Source organism: Pongo abelii, chromosome 13 (assembly GCF_028885655.2).
Source record: "Pongo abelii isolate AG06213 chromosome 13, NHGRI_mPonAbe1-v2.0_pri, whole genome shotgun sequence".
NCBI lineage: Eukaryota > Metazoa > Chordata > Mammalia > Primates > Hominidae > Pongo > Pongo abelii.
In genome coordinates this window covers 51929708-51952129 of record NC_071998.2, presented here as the reverse complement: position 1 = coordinate 51952129, position 22422 = coordinate 51929708, and the positions used below count along the sequence as shown (strand labels likewise).

At 44.0% G+C, this 22422-nt stretch overlaps 1 protein-coding gene across 1 annotated transcript in view; it reads right to left on the bottom strand.

Moving 5' to 3' along the window:
- Positions 1–22422, bottom strand: part of GLDC (glycine decarboxylase) — a 112358-nt gene that overhangs the window by 56371 nt on the left and 33565 nt on the right. Inside the window, exons 4-12 of the mRNA XM_002819798.4 lie at positions 21267–21431; positions 17698–17775; positions 16236–16383; positions 15698–15894; positions 13229–13325; positions 6155–6260; positions 3983–4122; positions 3275–3355; positions 325–422 (exon numbers count right to left, since the gene is read on the bottom strand). Of these exons, the coding sequence (XP_002819844.2) occupies positions 325–422; positions 3275–3355; positions 3983–4122; positions 6155–6260; positions 13229–13325; positions 15698–15894; positions 16236–16383; positions 17698–17775; positions 21267–21431 (1110 nt within the window). The remainder of the gene's footprint in view (positions 1–324; positions 423–3274; positions 3356–3982; positions 4123–6154; positions 6261–13228; positions 13326–15697; positions 15895–16235; positions 16384–17697; positions 17776–21266; positions 21432–22422) is intronic.

Genomic DNA, 22422 nt, shown 5'->3' with positions numbered 1-22422 from the left:
CAGAGGATGTCTTGGACAAGAAGCTGACTGTGGGTATGAGTTGAAGGTTGGGAAGAAGAGGATATAGGGCTCTTGGGAGTGAACTTCAGCCTGGCAATTATTCACCCCTGCTTCCTGACTGTGCCAAGGGAGCAGAGCCACCAGGAAACAAAGTGTGCTTTTCCCAAGTCAGGAACAGGATCCTTATGAGGATGAGATACTTGTGAGCCACAGCTGAGCCACAATAACCAGGCCACAGCAGGTGAAATCAGCAGCAGCACTCTGCCCAGCTCCCTAGCTGATTACCAAAGCACAAAACACAGAAGCCACACAAGACACACAAACCTGTTGAACACTTGATGGGTGAGGAACGGGCTGGTCCTCTTGAACACAGACCCTGGAATACCTCTGCACTCCTCTCCCATGCTTTCAGCAACCAGTTCCTGAAGGAGAAACACAGAGATGATAGGGCCAGAGCTGTGCCTGGAGCCACATGCGGAATCCAGGCTTCTGGGGGCTGGGCCACAAAGCACTCAAAATGGATCAAATATATAATTTTACTAATTTATTTATTTAATATTTTTTGAGGCAGGGTCTTTCTCTAGCACCCAGGCTAGAGTGCAGTGGCACGATCTCAACTCACTGTAGCCTCGGCCCTACTGGGCTCAATCCTCCTACCTCAGTCTCCTGAGTAGCTGGGGCTACAAGTGCATGCCACCACACCTGGCTGATTTTTGTATTTTTCTAGAGACGAGGTTTCACCATGCTGCCCAGGCTGGTCAAAAACTCCTGGGCTCAAGCAATCTGCCTGCCTTGGCTTCCCAAAGTGCTGGGATTACAGTCATGGGCCACTGTGCCTGGCCAAAGATGTAAATTTAAAAGCTAAAACTACTAAAGCTTAGAAGAAAATAGGCTAGGCGCGGTGGCTCACACCTGTAATCCCAGCACTTTGGGAGGCCGAGGCGGGTGGATCACAAGGTCAGAAGATCGAGACCATCCTGGCTAACATGGTGAAACCCCGTCTCTACTAAAAAATACAAAAAAATTAGCCGGGCATGTTGGCGGGCGCCTGTAGTCCCAGCTACTTGGGAGGCTGAGGCAGGAGAATGGCGTGAACCCGGGAGGTGGAGCTTGCAGTGAGCTGAGATCACGCCACTGCACGCCACCCTGGGCGACAGAGCAAGACTCCATCTTAAAAAAAAAAAAGAAAATATAGGGGCTAATCTGCATGACCTTGGATCTGGCAATGGTTTCTTAAATGTGACACCAAAGGAATAAACAATAAACATACAAAAAAATTAGATAAATTGAATTTCTATAAAATTTGAAATGTGTGTGCATCAAAGAACATTATCAAGAAAGTTAAGAGACTACCCACAGAATGGAAGAAAATATATGTAAGTCATATATCTGATAAGGGTTTAATATCCAGAATATATAATTAATACATGGCTTGATCCTCATTCCTTGCCAGGCTAATAATATGACTAATACAGATTGAATACTTGTCCCCTCCAGATCTCAGGGTGAAATGTGATCCCCAATGTTGAAGATGGGCTTGGTGCTGTCTTCACAGTAATGAGTGAGTTCTCACTCTACTAGTTTCCATGAGAACTGATGAGAAGTGATTGTTAAAAAGAGCCTGGCACCTCCCTCCTCTCTCTCTCTTCCTTTTTCTTTCGCCATGTGATGCCTGCTCCTCTTCCCCTTCCTTCATGAGAGGAAGCTTCCTGAAACCCTCACCAGAAGCAAACGCTTCTTGCACAGCACAGCCTGCAGAAACATGAGCCAAATAAACCTCTTTTATTTATAAATTACTTAGCCTCAGGTACTCCAATGCAAATGAACTGAAATCATGGCCCTCTTGACCCCTTAGTGATGCTCCAGAAACATTTCTCAAATGCATGAACCAAATATCTGTGATTAAATTTAGTGCAGAGTTCTAGAGAGAAGGAGCTAACTCAGTCCTGTTTATTAATTGAGGTTTAAAAGAGAACACTGTGATGCTTCTTTGATCATTTATGAATGTTATCTGGTATAACCCTTTGAAGTCCTCTCTCAAAGAGGGCACAGATAAGCAAGACAGCACCACTCAGTACTCTGGAAGGCATTTCTACTTCCTTTCATCTATCCATTTAACAAATATTTACTTACTGATTAATACACACCAGGCAGTGTAGGCTGTTGTGATTAACACCTTGCCACAGGTCTAGGTAGCTACCGTCTGCTCTCTTTCACTCTCATCCCATGGAATGGTAACTTTTCTCTTGCTTTTCCCCACTACTTCATTATTTTAGAAAGCAACTCATTACACTGAACTGCTTATAGCTTTCATGTACTCCCTCTCCCAGCCTTTGTGACTGCTTTCTCCAGTGTCTAGAACACTCGGACCCATCTTCCTTTCCCTCTATTGTGCCATCTTGGTCTAGATAACTCCTGCTCATCTTCTTGGTAAGGAGCTCATCCTGTGAGCTCCCAGAACATCTTCACACATCACTCACCTGGATTCTAATCTTAAGCTTGTTTGTCTGAATCCCTAATAAACTGTAAGCACCATGAGGACAAGAAGCATGTCTAATGCACCACTGTGTCTTCAGGGCCTAGCATAGCACCTGACACATACTGGGTCCTCAATAAAGATGTATTAAATGAATATCATAATTTTCCAATGAATGACATAACCAAGATACCAGTGTCTTGCATCTTTGTATTAGAGGCAGTTTCTTTCTTTTTTCTTTTCCTTTTTTTTCTTTTTTGATGGAGTTTTGCTCTTGCTGCCCAGGCTAGAGTGCAGTGGCATGATCTCAGCTCACTGCAACCTCCACCTCCCAGGTTCAAGCGATTCTCCCGCCTCAGCCTCCTGAGTAACTGGGATTATAGGTATGCGCCACCATGCCTGGCTAATTTTGTATTTTTAGTGGAGACGGGGTTTCTCCATGTTGGTCAGGCTGGTCTCGAACTCCTGACCTCAGGTGATCTGCCCCCACCCCCTTGACCTCCCAAAGTGCTGGGATTACAGGCGTGAGCCACCATCCCCAGCCTAGAGGCACTTTCAATGAAACACCATTAGCCTGGTGTTTCCAACTAGCCTGGGTGCATAATACTGGCTGGAGCCCTGCAGCAGTGACCTCCAGCTGTCAGCAGTGACTAGCAAGGGACAGTCAGTGGAATAATTTTAACAACAAGTTACCAATGTCACACTTGGGCCCCTTCTCCCTCACACTCAGGGGATAAGCTACTTTTGCTACTACCTCCAATAGTTATGACGAGGAATGCATGTTTTTATTTTACTTACTGCAGATGACTCACAACCAAAGATCCACAACAAATCGTCCAGATCTTTTTCATTGACTGTTTCATCAAGAGAAATACCAAGCTACAGAAACAAAAACAAAATGGAAAACATCAACTCTAAACTCCAGATCACTGGAGGAATCCCAAGAGAGGTCAAAGGGGAGATGGTGCTAAACAAAATCCCGTCATTCCAAAATATCAGGGTACAATTATATCCACGCTAAGGCTTAGAGGAAGGTGGCTAGACCAGTCCCAGGTTTCACAAGGCTTCGAGTTTTGCCAGCCACCTCTGAACTCTAACATTCCATGGCTGCAGGACACCCCTTTTGAAGCTAGACATGCTTATCTTTTTCTTGCCTTAACCTACTTATCAGAGATTGGGGAGATTTTATTCCCTTAATCTGCATATCAGTTATCAGAGCCTTTATCTTAAAGTCAGTCATACTGTGAAGAGAGAAGTATTATGAGCAAAATATGTGCATTTCAGTCCCACATATGAAAACACTAAGTCTAAAAGAAAGCAAAGGGTGAATGATCCTTTACTGAAAAGACCACAGTATTGCATAACGTAAATAACACTTGTTTATGAAAAAATAGGACTGTGGCTAAAGTTTTCCTTTGGATTTTTTAAAAACAAAGAGAAAAGCTTTTAATGAGAAAGGATGTGAAAATTTGAAAAACTGGTAAAAATACTGAAAATTTGACTTACTGTGCCATCCTCAAAAAGCCGAAAATTGATCTGCCGCTGAGCGGCCCTGCCCAAGACCTCCTTCACTGAGCAGCCACACTGAATCTTCAAGGTATCAAAGAACAGGTCATGCTGGAGTTGATGCCCTGCTCGCTTGAGACCTACACAAGATAGGAGAGCTCCCAAACTCTGATATAGAAACCTGCTCCTCAGCCATTGACATGTCACAGAATAATAAAGAGATAAATTCTACTAGACTCTTGTTGGTCCTGGGGAGTGCTTTGGTGATTGCTTTTTAAAAAACTAAACATGTTTATTATTATGCTGTAGAAAATTATGAATTACATATAAAAGAGTAAGAAAAATCACCATACAATTGCATTACTGCTTATATTTTGGTGTATTATTTCTCAAGAAATGGGAGAGCAGGTAATATCGTATATATATATATATATATATAAAATTATATAATTATACCTTTTTTTAAGAGATACGGTCTCACTCTTGTCCAGGCTGGAATGCAGTGGCGTGATCATAGCTGATTGCATCCTCAAACTTCTGGGCTCAAGCTCATGCAATCCCCTTGCCTCAGCCTCCCAAGTAACTGGGATCAAGGGCTCATGCCACCACACCTGGCTAATAATTTTTTAAATTTTTTGAAGACAGTGATCTTGCCATGTTGCCCAGGCTGGCCTTGAACTCTGGGACTCAAACAATTCTCCCACCTCAGCCTCCCAAAATGATGGGATTATAGGTGTGAACCACCACACCTGGTCTCATCTATGCTTTCCTATAGATCACTATCTTAAATCATATTTAATGACTGTACAATAGTCAAACATATGGATGCACCATGATTTAATCACCTTTTTTTTTTTTTTTTGAGAGATAGAGTCTCACTCTGTTGCCCAGGATGGAGTACAGTGGAGCAATCTTGGCTCACTGCAACCTCTGCCTCCCAAGTTCAAGCGATTCTCCTGCCTCAGCCTCCCGAGTAGCTGGGACTACAGGAGTGTGCCACCACTCCCAGCTGATTTTTGTATTTTTAGTATAGACAGGGTTTCACCATGTTGGCCAGGCTGGTCTTGAACTCCTGACCTCAAGTGATCCACCCGCCTCAGCCTCCCAAAGTGCTAGGATTACAGGCATGAGCCACTGTGCCTGGCTTATTTTTATTTTTTTATAGAGATGCGGTCTCGCTTTTGCCCACGCTGCTCTTGAACTCCTGGCCTCAAGCAATCCTCCTGGCTCAGCCTCCAGAGTAGCTGAAATTACATACACGAGTAACCATGTCCAGCTCACTACATAGCAGCATTCTTCTGATTGCCGATGTAATGGGATAAATACTAGTTTATTGCTTTATTTTGTATCTCTTTCATTAATAATGAGGCTAAAATTCTATGTCTACTGACCATTTATTTGTATACTTATTTCTTTTAAAATTACCTTTAATGTCTTTTGCCTATTTTTCTATTAGGGTGTTCATCCTTCTTATGTTTGGGGCCGGTAGGAAAGTAAGAGTTCTATATATTAAAAATATCATAGCTTGCCAGGAGTCAAAGAGAAAAAAATATTAACACTCAGTCTAGGCCAGGCATGGTGGCTCACGCCTATAATCCCAGCACTTTGAGAGGCCGAAGCGGACGGATCACTTGAGGTCAGGAATTCGAGACCAGCCTGGAAAACATGGCAAAGCCCTGTCTCTACCAAAAATACAAAAATTAGCCAGACGTGGTGGTGTGTACCTTAATCCCAGTTACCCGAGAGGCTGAGGCAGGACAATCACATGAATCCGGGAGGTGGAGGTTACAGAGAGCTGAGATCGTGCCACTGCACTCCAGCCTGGGAGACAGACAGAGCAAGACTCCATCAAGCAAGCAAGCAAGCAAGCAAGCAAGCAAGCAAGCAAGAAAGCAAGAAAACAAGAAAGCAAGCAAGCAAGCAAGCAAGCAAGAAAGCAAGCAAGCAAGAAAAAAAGAAAGAAAGCAAGAAAAAGAAAAGAAAGAGAAAGCAAGCAAGCAAGCAAGCAAGCAAAACAACAAAATACTCAATCATAGATGTTGAAAGTATTTTTCCTGGTTTCTCATTTGACTTTTAATTTTGCATATAGTATTGGACATGCAATATTTTCAACTTTACTCAACTTTATCAATTTTATTATGCCCAAATGTTTTAGACAGATTACCAACTCACCTTCTGACAAAATCAAAGTGGCATTATGTACCCTCCTAGCAATATGCTCCAGCCCATGGGAACCATGGTAGATTGCAAACATGGCAGCCATATTCGCCAAGAGGGCCTAAAAGATAAGAACATTTAAAGAATCATGTGATGGAGGACAATTAGTGGGAGGGTGTAATTACTTGACTAGGGATGTCGAAACTGAAGACAGGGACAAAACAAAATGATAAGATTTCCTACATTCTTTGATAGTTGGGGACAATTAATGTATAACCTGCCTGACTACCTGAAAGGAACCATCATCCAAGACACCCTGGAGTTATTACTATACTAAACCTTCACATTTGACCATTACAAAGGGCTTCTTCCATGCAACAAAATCATGTCACCCTTAAGGGCAAAGATCACACTACCATCAGACATTGAGAAGCAATATTTAATGTTGGAAGACAGTGAAGAATAAAGACCTCAGGGAGAAAAAGTGAGATCTGAGAATTTTACACTCAACCAGGCAATTCTTCAAGAATAAAAAGGAAAAAGCAATTTTCAAACATTCAAGAACTTCAGGAATAAAATTCTCCTAAGAACTTAAATAAAACACTAGAGGCTGAACTTCTGCCAACCAAGAGTTGAATGGAGAATTTGTGGCAAAGGACTGGCAAAAATGGAAATGTGCACTTCAGCTGGGAGTGGGGTGGTGTGCAACTGTAGTCCCAGTGACTCCAGAAGCCGAGATGGATCACTTGAACCCAGGATTTCGAGGTTACAGTGACCTATGATTGCGCCACTGGACTCCAGCCCAGTTGACAATATGAAACCCTGTCTCTGCAAAATACAGTTGATGTTCAATACTGGGTCCATTTTGTTAGGTACATCTTTTTTTCTGCTAGACTACTAGAGGAAGTCTCTATGGAGCCAATGCAAAATAAGAAACAGTTTCCAAAGGTGAAGTCAGCAAACAAGGAAGTAAATGAGGAGAAAGAGACATCAGAAAACACAGAAATAGACATTCTTGTACTAAAAGTCCTAGACAAAGTGTAAACAGTCTTGTGGACTCCTTACAACAATCAGAAATAAATACAGAAAATCCACAGAACTTTACAGCTGTGGAGAAGGCAAGGCTGAGGTAAAGAATCTGTGACACACTGTGCCCAAATGCTCATGGCTGTGTTGCTGGAAACAGAAACCCAGGCCTGACATTCACAGAATGCCCTGGAAGCCTCCACCACAATATTGTAGAGGTTGGTTCATGTCCCTTTTTAATCTAGAGATGATTCCTTCCATAATCAGGAGGCTATATCACACGGCTGAACAACAAATTGATGAGAAGTATAAAACCACTTTTTAAAAACTTCAAGGGGCATTAGAATATCAAAAGAAGAACCAAGAAATTAAAATAGAGACCAAGAAAATGACAATTTCTTTCACAAATTGGACAAACTTAAAAATACAATGGGCTTGAATCGGTGGCTCACGCCTGTAATCCCAAGATTTTGGGAGGCTAAGGTGGGAGGACTGCTTTAGCCCAGGAGTTAAAGACCAGCAAGAAGAACATAACAAGACCCCATCTCTAAAATAAATAAATAAAATAACAATAATACAATTAAGGTACTTAAAAGCATCAAAAGCTAATGAATGCTCAAAATCATTAGTTATTAGGGAAATACAAAACAAAACCACAATGAGATTATCACTTGACATCCAATAGGATGGCTATAACCAAAGGATAGGAAGTAACAAGCATTGGTGAAAATACAGAGAAATTAGAATATTCATATGCTGCTGGTAGGAAAGTAAAATAATGCAGCCATTTTGAAAAATATCTGGAAGTTCCTCAAAATGTTAAATGTAGAGTTATATGACCCAGCAATTTCACTGCTAGGAATATACCCAAAAGAACTGAAAACATTACATCCACACAAAAATTTACACAGAAGTGTCCACAGCAGGCTTATTTGAAACACCCTAAATGTTTACCAGTTGATGAATGGATAAACAAAATGTGGCATGTCCAAACAATGGGATATTATCCAGCCATAGAAAAGAATTAAGTACACATTCATGCTACAATATGGATGAACCTTGAAAACCTTATGCAAAGAAGCCAGGTACAAAAGGCCACACATTGTATGATCCCATTTATATGAAATATTCAGAATAGGCAAATCCAGGGAGACAGAAAGCAGAATAGTAGTGGCCAGGGGCTATAGGAAGGGGAGAGGGATGAGGAGTGATTACTTCATAGGAATAGAATTTCTTTTTGGGGTAATAAAAATATTCTGAAATTAAATACTGGTGATAGTTGCACAACCTTGTAAATAGAGTAAAAACCATTGAGCTGTATACTTGCAATTGGTGAAACTTATGGTGAGTTACATCTCAATAAAAAAAGCTAATAAAGTGTAAATTATTCCTTACTACACCTGACTTTAGAAAAGCCAACAAGGCTGGATGCAGTGGCTCACACCAGTGATCCCAACACTTTGGGAGGCTGAAGCAGGAGGATCGCTTGAGGCCTGGAGATCAAGACTAGCCTGGGCAACAAAGTAAGATTCCCATCTCTATTTTAAAAAGATTTTTACGTTAAAAATAAGAAAAGCTAATGAAAGAGCTGCTCATTGTGGTAGAAGCTAAGAAATAAGAGAATATATGGCCGGGCACGGTGGCTCACGCCTGTAATCCCAGCACTTTGGGAGGCTGAGGCAGGCGGATCACGAGGTCAGGAGATCGAGACCATCCTGGCTAACACGGTGAAACCCTGTATCTACTAAAAATACAATAAATTAGCCAGGCATGGTGGCAGGCACCTGTAGTCCCAGCTACACAGGAGGCTGAGGCAGGAGAATGGCATGAACCTGGGAGGCGGAGCTTGCAGTGAGCGAGATGGTGCCACTGCACTCCAGCCTGGGCGACGGAGTGAGACTCATCTCCAAAAAAAAAAAGAAATAAGAGAATATAAAGAACAGAACATAAAGAAAATTCAGACATCTGTAGTAATGCCACAAAGTTATAGAAAAATTGTTTCTTTTCCTTTTTGTTTTGTAGAGGTGGGGTCTGGTTCTGTCACCCAGGTTAGAGTGCAGTGGCGTGATCGCAGCTCACTGCAGCCTGGACCTCCCAGGCTCAAGCACTCCTACCACCTCAGCCTCCTGAGTAGCTGGGATACTGGTGTGCACCACAACACCTGGCTAATTTTTGTACTTTTTTATATAGACAGGAGTCTTACCATGTTGCCTGGGATGGATTTAAACTCCTGAACTCAAGCAATCCCCTGCCTTGGCCTCCCAAAGTGTTGAGATTATAGGTGTGAGCCACCACACCCTGTTTTTTCAGTTTTGTTTTAGAATGGGGCCTGCTGAGCCAGAATAGGCTCAGAGAGACTCCCTATAGAAAAATTTATTTAAAAAAGAATCATTAACACACTTTCAGAGATTAAAAAAGACTCATGCCCCATCCATGATGCGAAACTAAGAGTGGACCCCGCCACCCGCCCCAGTGACAAGAGAGAAGAGCAAGAGTGAGAAGAATGTGGAACAGCTGCTACAACAGAAGGCGGGGGTCAAAGACCTACAACACAAAAGGAACAACTCAAAAGACACCAGTCATCTCCTAACAAAACAGGGAGACTTGCATGCTTACAAAGAGTGAAACTGGAGTTATGAGTAATTCTTTTATGCAATCAACTATGAAAAGCACATATGCAGTGAAATAGACAGTGAAGAGTTAGAAGATCATCAAAATAAGAGGATGAAAATCAGACAAGCTGGAGTATGGCCATCTTCAGGGCAAACATTTTAACAATTGCTGGAAAAGATACAGACCTTTCAACCCAAGTTAAATAATAAATTATCAGCTATACATGAACTGGAAGAAATTAAGCAACAGGAACATAAGGCCGGGCACAATGGCTCATGCCTGTAATCCCAGCACTTTGAGAGGCCAAGGCGGGTGGATCACCTGAGGTCAGGAGTTCGAGACCAGCCTGGCCAGCATGGTGAAACCCCATCTCTACTAAAAATACAAAAAATATTAGCCAGGCATGGTGGTGGGTGCCTGTAATCCCAGCTACTCAGGAAGCTGAGGCAGGAGAATCGCTTGAACCTGGGAGGCGGAGGTTGCAGTGAGCCGAGATGACGCCATTGCACTCCAGCCTGGGCAACAAGAGAAAGACTCCATCTCAAAAAAAAAAAAAAGAAACAGGAACATAACTGGTTCACTACAGACAGCCCAAGTTCACCTGGAAAATGAACCTAGAGGCAGAAAACTGAGGCCCTAAATGGACTTATGATCAGAGGGAAACCTGGAAGAACCTAGGGAGAAACAGCAAGACAGGAGCAGTCAGCTGCACCGAATGGGAAAATATAAGCAGAGAATTCAACAAACAGAGGGTAAGCTACAGAAAGGGAGGCCATCATATAAAGATCATCATGTGGCCAGGCGCAGTGGCTCATGACTGTAATCCCAGCACTTTGGGAGGCCAAGGTTGGCAGATCATGAGGTCAGGAGTTCAAGGCCAGCCTGACCAAAATGGTGAAACCCTGTCTCTACTAAAAATATAAAAATTAGCTGGGCATGGTGGCAGATGCCTGTAATCCCAGCTACTCAGGAGGCTGAGGCAAGAGAATCGCTGGAAACTGGAAGGCAGAGGTTGCAGTGAGCTGAGATTGGGCCACTGCACGCCAGCCTGGGTGACAGAGAAAGACTCCATCTCAAAACAAAACAAAAAAACAAATAAATAAATAAAGATCAGCTTGCTGTTCAACAGAGGAAAAGCCTGTGCCAACCAGCTTTCCTTCCTATGATACTGAAAGAGCTCTTATTTGAAAAGAGGTGGCACCTTACTGAGGCAAAACATAATACAAAAGGACCAACTGAGGAAATGGCTCCAAAGAACCGTGGCTACAGAACCAACTATAAGAAGATCTTATTGCCCACTGCCTTCCTGGAGAAGCTTTTCAGAGGTGGTTCTAGATGCCAAAGCCCTGAGATGAAAGAGCACTCTACTTCCCATTGAAGCATCTGTGATATCTCTCTCTGACACTTCATAGAAGAGATGCAATTACAATGGCCAGGCACGGTGGCTCATGCCTATAATCCTATCACTATGGGAGGCCAAGATAGGATCACTTGAGCTCAGGAGTTTGAGACCAACCTGAGCAACAAAGCGAGACCTCGTCTCTACAAAACATTTTTTTGAAAATTAGCTGGGCATGGTGGAATGTACCCATAGTCCCAGCTACTTAGGAGGCTGAGACCGGAGAATAATTTGAGCCCTGGAGGTTGAAGGTTGAGGCTGCAGTGAGCTATGGCCATGTCACTGCACTCCAGAATGGACAACAGAGCAAGAATCTGTCTCAAGAAAAAAAAAAAAAAAGAGGCCAGGTGCCATGGCTCACACCTATAATCCCAAAACTTTGGGAGGCCCAGGCAGGACCATCACTTGAGGTCAGGAGTTTGAGACCAGCCTGGCCAACATGATGAAACCTGCCTCTACTAAAAATACACAAATTATCTGGGTGTGGTGGCCTGTAATCCCAGCTATTTAGGAGGGTGAGGTACAAGAATAACTTGAACCCGGGAGGCAGAGGTTGCAGTGAGCCAAGATTGCGCCACCCCATTCCAGCCTGGGTGACACAGGAACAAGGCTCTGTCTCAAAGAAGAAAAAAAAAAAAAGAGATGCACTTAGAATGGATCCTGTGCTCAGGAGTAGGCCTCCAACTGATCCTAGGGGTTGGCTGGGTTTCACAAATACTTCGACCTAAGCCCTGGAGCAACTTCAAGGAGCAGAACCCAGAACCCTGGTCAGAACCCAGGAAGCTCTTCCTGCTTTATCCTATCCTTTTAAAGAATGCCAGATATGGCCAGGTGCAGTGGCTCATGCCTATAATCCCAGCACTTTGGGAGGCCGAGGTGGGTGGATCATGAGGTCAGGAGATTAATACCAACCTGGCCAAGATGGTGAAACCCCATCTCTACTAAAAATGCAAAAACTAGCCTGGCGCTGTGGCAGGTGCCTGTAATCCCAGTTACTCAGTAGGCTGAGGCAGGAGAATTGCTTGAACCCAGCAGCAGAGGTTGCAGTGAGCCGAGATTGCGCCACTGCACCCCAGCCTGGGCGATAGAGTAAGACTCTGTCTCAAAAAAAAAAAAAAAAAAAAAAAAAAAGAATGCCAGTCATAATCTCCCAGTAAGAGTGCCTCATGACTACCACCATCCCCTCAAGCACAGTCATCTCAAATGCCCTCGCTTTGCCTTCCCCAACCCATTCCTGGAGAGGCTCCTTCTCATTCCTAAGAGAGGGTGTCTCAACTGCCACCCATAACAAACCTGGCCCAATGCCAAGAATACTAGAGACCCTGATATCCATCTTTCTATTTACATATATTTTAAGTGTCTATATAATAGTGAAGAGTGGCCTCTTTTGTCCTTTCTTAACGCTTTGCCTGCTCAGGATCCGAAGATGTGATTATGGGTAAAATGAAACTAATAATGCTTTTTATTTTTTTAATATTAAAACATGTATGGTGAAGAGAAAGCATAGGCAAAGGGTGTGCGTATAAAGAACACCAGTAAAACATAGTGTTTTTTTTTTTAACTTTTTTTGTGGGGGCAGGAGTTGGGGACAGAGTCTCCCTATGTCACTCAGGCTGGAGTGCAGTGGCATAATCATGGCTCACTGCAGCCTCAACCTCCCAGATTCTGGTGATCCTCCCACCTGAGCCTCCCTAGCACCTGGGACTACAGGAGCATACCACCACTGCCAGCTAATTTATTTTATTTTATTTTTCATAGAGACGGTGTTTCGCCATGTTGCCCACGCGGGTTTCCAACTCCTAGGCTCCAGCAATCTGCCTGCCTTGGCCTCAAAAAGTGCTGGGATTACAGGCATGAGCCACCACACCCAGCCAACACTGCATTTTGGTTCTCATAAGACAACGAGCCTCCTACACCAATAAGATCTTGCCATTTCTGGTGTGCTCACTGCTCAGGAGGTGGTGAATAAATGAACAAATGAATGAATGAATGAGTAGCTCATTTCTGTATATCGTAAGGCATTCAGTAGTCAGGTGAGACATGTGATTTACCTGAGCTGTACAGATGTTGCTGGTAGCCTTGTCTCTCCGAATGTGTTGCTCCCTGGTTTGAAGAGCAAGACGATACACTTCTTTCCCAGTGGCGTCTCTATACCAAGAATAAGGCATCCAGTTAGCACAGATAATCACAGCACTAGGGGATGCTATAAATAGAATTACTTCTTTCCTTCCCAGCTTGAAGTGAATTCAGCAAATGTATTTGGGTGCAAATTCATAAAGAAACAATTTCTAAACGTTCCTCATCTAAACAGGATTACTGATTTTCTTTTTTTTTTTTTTTTTTGAGACAGAGTTTTGTTCTGTCACCCAGGCTGGAGTGCAATGGCGCGATCTCGGCTCACTGCAACCTCTGCCTTCCGGTTTCAAGCAATTCTCCTGCATCAGCCTCCTGACACCACGCCCAGCTAATTTTTGTATTTTTAGTAGAGACGGGGTTTCACCACGTTGGCCAGGCTGGTCTTGAACTCCTGGCCTCAGGTGATCCACCCGCCTTGGCCTCCCAAAGTGCTGGGATTACAGGCATGAGCCACTGTGCCCAGCAGGATTACTGATTTTTAGACTGTACTCTGAGACACCAAGATATATACAATAAGTCTAGGAATTTTGAAAGAAAATTTTGCAGGAATTTCCCAGACAAATATAATAGTGGTGACTGGGAGGATTAAGTTTCACTCTGAACTTCTTAGGAGACACAGGAAAAGTGGAAATATCTGACAAAATTGAAGAGTTGGCTCTCTGTGGATTCTGCACCACAGATTCCACCAATCACGGACTGAAACGTTCGAAAAAATAAAAAATAATACAACAATTAAAAATCACACAAATTTTATGAGCTGGGCATGGTGACTCATGTCTATAATCCCAGCACTTTGGGGGGCCAAGGTGGGCAGATCACCTGAGGTCCAGAGTTTGAGACCAGCCTGGCCAACATGGTGAAACCCCGTGTCTACTAAAAATACAAAAATTAGCCAGACATGGTGACAGGCACCTGTAATCCCAGTTACTTGGGAAGCTGAGGCTCGAGAATCACTTGAACCTGGGAGGCAGAGGTTGCAGTGAGCCATGATCGTACCACTGCACTCCAGCCTGGGTGACAGAGTGAGACTCCATCTCAAAAAAAAAAAAAAATCACACAAAATTTTAAAAACAATACAGTGTAACAACTATTGCATAACATCAGGTGTTATAAGATGATTTAAAGTATACAGGGGCCAGGCATGGTGGCTTACACCAGGTAATCCCAGCATTTTGGGAGGCTGGGGTGGGCGGATCACTTGAGCCCTAAGACCAGCCTGAGCAATATGGTGAAACCTTGTTTTTACAAAAAATTTAAAAAATTAGTTGGACACAGTGGCCATGTTTACACCACTGCACTCCAGCCTGGGTGACAGAGAGAGACTTGGTCTCAAAATAAATAAATAAATAAATAAATAAAATTTAAAAAAACACACTTCACATTATCATCACATCATTCACTAATTCAGCCTACTCACTTATGTTAAAGTCCAGCTTTTATCAAAGGTCAAAAAGATAATTTTTTTTTCTAAATTTCCCTGGTAATAATCCTGGAATGCATCTAGGTCCCCCGCTCCTTTTTTTTCCTTTTTTTTTTTTTGAGATGGAGTCTCGCTCTGTCCCCCAAACTGGAGTGCAGCAGCGCGATCTCGACTCACTGCAACCTCCACCTCCATGGTTCAAGTGATTCTCCTGCCTCAGCCTCCCGAGTAGCTGGGACTACAGGCGCCCGCCACCACGCCCAGCTAATTTTTGTATTTTTAGTAGAGACAGGGTTTCACCATATTGGCCTGGCTGGTCTGGGACTCCTGACCTTGTGATCTGCCTGACTCAGCCTTCCAGAATGCTGGGATTACAGGTGTGAGCCCCGACACCCAGCCCTTTTTTTCTTCTTCTTTTTTTTTTTTTTTTTTAAGGAACAAAGACTACTTCTGAACATCTACGTTTTTAATCTGAGAAGTTTCACCAAGGAGAAGCAATCAGGAAAGTACATTTGGAAATTTGGAAATTACTCAAATGGCCACATGGCGGAAGCCTCTAGGAAGGAACGTGGAGCAAACTCAGTGTGTGCTTTGTAGTCTTTCAGTAATTTTGTCTTTACAGAGCCATGTGGCATAATGCTTTTGAAAACGAAACTGTCTAGACACAAAACATGCCTAAAATATTTAGTCTTTCAAGGCTTCCATCAACCTAAGCAAATGTGTTATATGACTTCGATACACTGTAAATTATACACAAAATTTTTCAAAAATTTACAAATTTATGTTATTTGAGAAGTACTAGCTCATATCCCAAGCAGAATTGTTCTTCTGAATCTATGTTGTATATTTCCTTAACTGACTCAACATGGCCCAGTTGAATTCAGATAGAAATCAACATTTGTGATCAGAAGGAATCAGGGAAATCATAATCACAATAAAAGGAGAGAAACATGAGCCCCTTTACCTTGTTACCCCCACCATTCTTCCAGGCATCATTCTCACCAAGCTTTCTCGGACAGCAAAAAAGGCTGCATGGGGTCCCCCATAGCCCAGTGGCACTCCAAATCTCTGTGAGCTGCCCAGGGCAATGTCTACCCCAAATTCTCCAGGTGGCCTCAAGATGCACAAAGCTAAAAGGTCAGTAGCACAGCAGGCCAGGCTCTAGAAAGGAAATGAGAGAAAAGGAACAAGTTGCTACCTTTCCCTGAGAGTAGTGGGAGAGCAGCAAATTATCTTAACTACAGGAGGACTGGCAGAGTGTGTTCACATCCTGTGAACTCCATTTGCTCATTCATTCAGTAAATACGTACTGAGTGCCCACCGTGTGCCAGGAATCAGGGAACAGAGCAAAGTAGCAGCAAGGCGACAGGAAGAAGAGTTTTACCATTCCATGTGATAATGGTAAAGAAATTAAGGCACATGAAAAGACATAGAGAGAGGTAGACAGACAGATACAAGTTGGGATACACCTCCACGGACCCCCACAAGAAAGGCATGCCTACCCCACTCTGATGAGCTCTCTCCACGAGTTCCGTAAAGTCTTCCACCTTCCCCTCCGTGTCTGGGTACTGGAACAACACTCCGCTGACATCTTTTCCACTAAAGTCCATTTCACAGGGTAACTTCAGCTCAGTGAGGACTCCAGTATATCTGGAAAGACAGACAACAAAGAACAATCGTGCTTTTGGTTTATAAGGGAAAATTAATTAACGTTTCTTTTTCAGTAAGACAGCATTCATTTTCTGTGCCCTCCCACAGTGGCCTCCCACCCCTCTCCACATCGCATCCCACACCAGGCCCTTCAGTGGTAACTGCCTCACAGCAACTCAAGCGCATCCAAAAGCTCTGCTTCTGTTCCTCTCTTCTATCCTATGACTCCCCTTTGCCCTTTCCTGTCACACAATCTACTCCTGAGCGAGGCCCAGGAGCATTGCTTCCTAGGGCTAATGAGCCAATATTTGTTAACAACAGAGCCATCACCTCTTCCACCTGGGATCACTCTTAAGTGAATGGAAAACCATCAGTAAGACAAGGAGGAAGAACTTCCTTAGATTCCTGAAACTAATGCCAATTATATGTCAGAAATCCCCCCTCTGAAGGGATGATGGTATGGGTACGGGGAAGAATGCTCAACTTTTACAAAGGGAAAGCAAATATCTACAAATAGTGGTTGTTGTGAGGTTTGTTTTACCTGATTACAGCACGAAAGAAAAGTACTACACTTTAAACTACATCGCATCTCACCTAGGGACTCTGCACACCCTCTGTAAACTACGTTTGCAAGGAATACACACAAAATCTTAACAGTTGTATGTGAGTCTCATTTTTCTCTGTTTTTCAAACGTTGCAAAACCTGATCAAAACAATATTTTTATTCTTTCTACAAAAAGAAAACAAAACGGGACGGGCGCGGTGGCTCAAGCCTGTAATCCCAGCACTTTGGGAGGCCGAGGCGGGCGGATCACGAGGTCAGGATATCAAGACCATCCTGGCTAACACGGTGAAACTCCGTCTCTACTAAAAATACAAAAAAAATTAGCCAGGCGTGGTGGCGGGCGCTGTAGTCTCAGCTACTCGGGAGGCTGAGGCAGGAAAATGGCGTGAACCCAGGAGGCGGAGCTTGCAGTGAGCGGAGATCGCGCAACTGCACTCCAGCCTGGGCAACAGAGCGAGACTCCGTCTCAAAAAAAAAAAAAAAAAAAAAAAAGAAAACAAAACACAACAACTTACTGTAAAGCAATGGCAACTGTGTATTTCCCCACTCAATTCTGACACAGTTTACTTACCAGAGAGATCCCCAGAAGAAAGTGAGAGATAAGGCAAAACTCAGCAACCCTGATTTAAATAGCAAAAAACCCTGTTTCAGATTCATCTCCAATCAGTTTGGAAGTGAGAAAGAGAAAGAAACAGCAGAGATGAACATGACATTATACTGAAGTTTAAAACACGAATAAAATTAATTACTTGGCTCGAGTCTGAACAACAGCTATTGTCTGTGGGTGGCAACGGGGGTCAACAAAAAATTTCCTCCTCTTGTTGTGTCTGTTGAAAAGAAAAAGCACATTCCAACATGAACATTAAATAAATAGGACTATCTTCTAAGAATGCAAAGCAAACATAGTACCGAGGGTAAGTCTAAGCACGGTATAAAAAATACTGAGTAGGCCGGGTGCGGTGGCTCACGCCTGTAATCTCAGCACTTTGGGAGGCCGAGGCGGGCAGATTACCTGAGGTCAGGAGTTCGAGACCAGCCTGGCCAACATGATAAAACCTCGTCTCTACTAAAAATACAAAATTAGCTGGTGCATGCCTGTAATCCCGGCTACTTGGGAGGCTGAGGCCAGAGAATCGCTTGAACCAGGGAGGCAGAGGTTGCAGTGAGCCAAGATTGCACCACTGCTGCACTCCATCCTGCGCAAGAAGAGCAAAACTCTGTCTCAAAAAAAAAAAAAAAAAATTGAGTCATCAATAACTAATGGCATTTACTGATTAGCATTCCTTATAGATCCAATTCCCATTCTAACCCCATTTAGAAAGTCAGTCTTAAGATGGTTCAATTTCTATGTTTATTCAATAACAATTTTTAAAAAATGGTTCAAAATGTTTCAAATATACCATGAGGAAAAAGAAAACAAAGCAAAGGACAGTGATTAGATACAAGTGTAAACTGGACAGGTGCGGTGGCTCACGCCTGTAATCCCAGCACTACGGGAGGCCAAGGTGTGTGGATCACCTGAGGTCAGGAGTTCAAGACCAGCCTGGCCAACATAGCAAAACCCCAGCTCTACTAAAACTACAAAACTTAGCCAGGCATGGTGGTGCACGCCTGTAATCCCACTACTCGGGAGGCTGAGGCAGGAGAACTGCTTGAATCCGGGAGGCAGAGGTTGCAGTGAGCCAAGATCGCATCACTGTACTCCAGCCTAGGCCACAGAGCGAGACTGTCTTAAATAAATAAATACATACATACATGAATTAATCAATAAAAGTTTATTTATTTATTTTTATTTTATTTTTGGTGAGGGGAAGCAGGGTCTCAGTCTATCACCCAGGCTGGAGTGCAGTGGCGCCATCACAGCTCACTGCAACCTTGACCTCCTGGGCTCAAGTGATCCTTCCACCTCAGCATCCTGCCCCCACATAGTTGGGACTACGGGCATGTGCCACCATGCCCAGCCAATTTTTGTATTAAAAAAATAAAATTGGCCGTTCATGGTGGCTCATGCCTGTAATCCTTATACTTTGGGAAGCTGAGGTGGGTGGATTGCTCAAGCTCAGGAGTTCAAGACCAGCCTGGGCAACATGGCAAAACCCTATCTCTACAAAAAATACAAAAATTAGCTGGGCGTGGTGGCACGGGCCTATAGTCCCAGCTGCTTGGGGGGATGAGGCAAGAGGATTACTTGAACTGGGGAAGTCAAGGCTGCTGTGAGCTGAGATCGTGCACCCCAGCCTGGGTGACAAAGTCAAACCCTGCCTCAAAAAAATAATTGTGGGCCGGGCGCGGTGGTTCACGCCTGTAATCCCAGCACTTTGGGAGGCAGAGGCAGGCAGATCACGAGGTCAGGAGATCAAGACCCTCCTGGCTAACACAGTGAAACCCCATCTCTACTAAAAATACAAAAAAAAGAACCCTTAGCCGGGCGTGGTGGCAGGCACCTGTAGTCCCAGCCACTCGGAAGGCTTGGGCAGGAGAATGACGTGAACCCAGGAGGCGGAGCTTGCAGTGAGCCGAGATAGGGCCACTGCACTCCAGCCTAGGCGACAGAGCGATACTCCGTCTCAAAAAAAAAAAAATTAAAATAAATAAATTAACTCGGCCGGGCACAGTGGCTCACGCCTGTAATCCCAGCAGTTTGGGAAGCCGAGGCGGGCGGATCACGAGGTCAGGAGATCGAGACGACGGTGAAACCCCGTCTCTACTAAAAACACATTAAAAAAAAAAAATTAGCCGGGTGCGGTGGCGGGCGCCTGTAGTCCCAGCTACTTGGAAGGCTGAGGCAGGAGAATGGGGTGAACCCGGGAGGCGGAGCTTGCAGTGAGCAGAGATCGCGCCACTGCACTCCAGCCTGGGCGGCAGAGCGAGACTCCGTCTCAAATAAATAAATAAATAAATGAAATAAGATAAAAAGCAATTTTTTTTAAAAAAAAAAGGGAAGATGAAAATTAGCGAAAAGCTGAGAATAATAACCAGAGAGGCGGGTGGACGGCACTCTTTTGTTGCTGTGTGTCCCTGACAAAAAGGAGAACCTGAACCCACCCCCAACGGCTGGTCTGGAATCAGAAAGACCTATGGCTGGAATGCACTAGAGGCCTCTAAACCTGCTGACCAAGTATGGAGCTCACTCCCCATCCCAACTCTGCATAAGCCAAAAAAAGAGGCTTACATGGGCATTCAGGGCTAGGGGCACAAAACCTAAGACACAGCAAGCATGTGTGCATCTTTCCCAACCAGATGACCATCTACATGAGAATTCTACCAGGAAGGTACACTCCTAAGTACTGGCAAGGCAAATGAGGGAAGGCGAAGAACTGGAGAACCATCCTGATTCAGTAAGTCCACTTCTAGAAATGGCTCTTCAGGAAATAATCAGAAGTTTTGACAAAGATTTATTATAAGGATGCACATGAAGTACTATTAATAACAGTAAGAGACGGAAATAAACTATATGTGTAATAGATGACAGATTAAATAAATTATGGCACTTCCATGCAAGTGCCATGGAGATAATAGAAGTCCTACTCTATGGGCCTGAGAATCCACCCTTGACCACAGTGCCAGGACCTTTGTCACTACCCTCTTACAACCCCACCAAACGGAGACCCTCACGCTTTTACACTCAGCTATGCTGCCAAGGTTTGGAACAATGGAGAGGCTCCTGGGCACTCAGTCATGTGTGTGTGTTATGGGGGGATCCTCACGTCTGACCCACACCTGCCCTCGAAGCACCCTCATCCCCACCCCCAGCCACATCTATCCAAAGTCCACTCCTAATTGAGCTTCCCCCTCCCCTGCTCCCGCCCTCTGCCCTCCCAAAGCTAGGTGCCGAGTCAGCTGTTTAAGGTCACGTTGCCATCCTAGCCTCACTGCCTTACCTTAAGAGACCTCACCCTGTCCCCCGAACAACCCTGCTGGCCCCTGGAGCCACCCTCGCAGCCCCCAGTCCTGCGCTTGGCTGCTTCCCTGTGCCAGCACTTCCCAGTGGGGGACCTGGCACCGGCTCCCTGTCGTTCCTCCCAAAATAGTCCCCTCACCAAATGTGCAGATGTCTTTACCCCTCGCCTGCCAACCTCAGCCCTCCCATCTGATCTTCCCCAACCTCAACCAAAATCCGGGTGGAGACACCAAGAAGGACCCTGAGAGGAAATATCCAACCTCTAGGTTTTTGAACCTCTTGAGTTTTTCAGTTTCTTTAAAAAGTCATAGCCTAGAAAGCTGACTAAAGTAATATTCACAATATACTATAAAAAGAAAACAAAGCTGGGTGAGGTGGCCCACACCTGGAATCCCAGCACTTTGGGAGGCCTCTCACCTGTAGCACAGCTGCAGCGCCTCTGCGGCTGCAGTCCCCTCATCCAGCAGGGATGCATTGGCCATGTCCAGGCCTGTGATGTCACACACCATGGTCTGGTAGTTGAGTAAACTCTCCAGCCTCCCTTGAGACACCTCAGGCTGGTATGGAGTATACTGGGTGATCCTGCAAGGGAAACAAAAGGTCTTGTCCAAACTGACTCTGCTGTTTAGAGAAGCACACAAAATGCTAACATTTTAGAATTCAGTACCTGAAAATAATTTGCCTATCTTGAGGAAAATTACATAAGGCATCAGTAAGCTTCTTTTTGGCCTTTGTAAAGAAGCTTAGAATTAAATCATAATAACAATATTACCCTTTGTTTGGGGATAAGCAGTACTTATTTTTCTATCTCTCTGGTTTTCTTGTTTTTTGTTTGTTTTTGAGACAGGGTCTCACTCTGTCACCCAGGCTGGAGTGCAATCGCATGATCACGACTCACTGAGCCTCAACGTACAAGGCTCAAGGGATCCTCTGGCCTAAGTCTCCAAAGTGGCTGGGACAACAAGCACATGCCATCAGGCTCGGCTAATTTTTGTATTCTTTGTACAGCCAGGGTTTTGTCATGTTGCCCAAGCTGGTCTTGAACTCCTGAGTTCAAGCAATCCACCTGCCTCAGCCTGCCAACGTGCTGGGATTATAGGCATAAGCCACCGCACTTGAGGCTACTTATAATCTTATAAACAGAAATTTCATTTGCTATTATCTTTCCCCTAGGTAAAAGACCTCATTCACATTTTACAATAGGAAAGCATCCAAGAATCTAACATGTAATACTCAAACGTTTTATTTATTTATTTGGATATTTGTTTTATGTTAACCAGGAGAAGTTCTATATGCTAAGAAATTAATAGAGGTCTACTTAAGAATTCTCATTATCCAGTTACTAAGAGTCCATGGCAGTTAACTCTATGGCTATTGAAATTCCAGGATGGAAATGTTTAGAAGGCAACGTAAACATGGATTCTAACTTTATCTCCTTCAATTATTAGCCAAGAATGTGGCTTTGGATATGTGAGTTAGCCAGTTTAGTTCCTTCATCCTTACAGGCGAGAGCTACCACACCTCACCTATTTTACTTGGGAGGTCAAGGCGGGCAGGTCACGAGGTCAGGAAA